This window comes from Melospiza melodia, unplaced genomic scaffold (assembly GCF_035770615.1).
Source record: "Melospiza melodia melodia isolate bMelMel2 unplaced genomic scaffold, bMelMel2.pri scaffold_363, whole genome shotgun sequence".
NCBI classification, from domain to species: domain Eukaryota; kingdom Metazoa; phylum Chordata; class Aves; order Passeriformes; family Passerellidae; genus Melospiza; species Melospiza melodia.
Window position 1 is genome coordinate 1 of NW_026948683.1, and position 1,678 is coordinate 1,678.

A 1,678-nucleotide genomic window follows, 5' to 3' on the forward strand; every position below is an offset into this window, starting at 1 on the left:
AGAAACCCCAGGCGCGCGGGGGGTTCTGGGGGTCGCTCTGCCACTGCTCGGGGGTGCGGGCCGTGACCTGCAGGGCGTGCAGGGGCCCGGCCAGCTCGGCCCGCAGCGCCTCGTGCACCAGGCGGTGCCGCTGCAGCGGCGACAGCCCCGCGAAGAGCGCGCTCACCACCAGCACCCCGAAATGCGTCTCGGCGCCGGGGGGGCCCCCGTGCCGCGGGGAGTCATCGCGGACCTCCAGGTGCGTGGGCTGCAGGGCGGCGGTCAGCTTGGCACGGATGGTGCGGGCTAAGGGCCCGCCCGGGCCACCCATGGCAGCGGCCGCGGCGGCGAGGAGGGCACCCCGCATCGGGGAAGGGCTGCGAGAGAGAGAGAGGGGGGAATTAGGGGTGCAGGAGGGCACCCCGCATCGGGGAAGGGCTGCGAGAGAGAGAGAGGGGAATTAGGGGTGCAGGAGGGGACCCCGCATCGGGGAAGGGCTGCGAGAGAGAGAGAGGGGGGAATTAGGGGTGCAGGAGGGGTCCCCGCATCGGGGAAGGGCTGCGAGAGAGAGAGAGGGGGGAATTAGGGGTGCAGGAGGGGGACCCCGCATCCGGGATGGGCTGGAACAGAGAGAGAGGGGGGAATTAGGGGTGCAGGAGGGGACCCCGCATCGGGGAAGGGCTAGAACAGAGAGACAGGGGGGAATTAGGGGTGCAGGAGGGGACCCCGCATCGGGGAAGGGCTGGAACAGAGAGACAGGGGGGAATTAGGGGTGCAGGAGGGGACCCCGCATCGGGGAAGGGCTGGAACAGAGAGAGAGAGGGGGGAATTAGGGGTGCAGGAGGGGACCCCGCATCGGGGAAGGGCTGGAACAGAGAGAGAGGGGGGAATTGGGGGTGCAGGAGGGGACCCCGCATCGGGGAAGGGCTGGAACAGAGAGAGAGAGGGGGGGAATTAGGGGTGCAGGTGGGGACCCCGCATCGGGGAAGGGCTGAAACAGAGAGAGAGAGAGAGAGAGGGGGGAATTAGGGGTGCAGGAGGGGACCCCGCATCGGGGAAGGGCTGGAACAGAGAGAGAGAGGGGAAACTGGGGGGTGCAAGGGGAGAAACCCTCCCCCGACCCCCAGAATTGGAGAAAGGCTGCAAGAGAGAGGGGGGAATTGGGGGTGCAAGGGGAGAAGACCCCCTGAGCCCCAGGAGAGGACCGCACATCAGAGAAGGGGGACAGGGATGGGGATTGAGGGTCTCAGGAGGGGAGAACACGGAGGGGTGACTTGGGGGGGCTGTGCCGGGTCAGCCGCTGTTATTGGGGGGGGTTGGAGGGGCTGGAATGGGGAATAAGAGGGGGAAATGCGGAATACGAGGGGGGCTGGAATGGGGAATAAAGAGGGGCTGCGGAGCGAGGACCCTCCTTGAACAGCCCTTGCCCGGGAACAGCACGGGGGTGTCCCGGCGACCTTTCAGGCCCGGAGCTCTCGGAAAGGCCCTGATCCCCCCTCAGAGCCCCCCTGTACCCCCGATCCTCCCACAGGGCACCCCCCGGCACCAGCAGGTACTGCCGAGTCCCCAAAGCCCCTGGTTGCTTCCCGATCCCCCCCGGTTCCCTCACGATCCCCCCGGTCCCCTCACGGCCCTCACCACTCCCGCCGTCACGTGACACCGCCGCAGTTACGCCACGTGACCCAACCGCCAAGCCCCG

General features: G+C 68.3%; 1 protein-coding gene across 1 annotated transcript; it reads right to left on the reverse strand.

The window, feature by feature from the left end:
- Window positions 1–6: 6 nt before the first annotated feature.
- Window positions 7–1,678, reverse strand: LOC134434431 (bolA-like protein 1; the record flags this gene model as incomplete). The annotated part of the gene is made up of 2 exons (XM_063183087.1): window positions 1,618–1,678; window positions 7–356 (listed from the first exon to the last, which is right to left on the reverse strand). A coding segment is annotated over exon 2 (340 nt), but the record flags the coding sequence as incomplete, so codon positions are not given.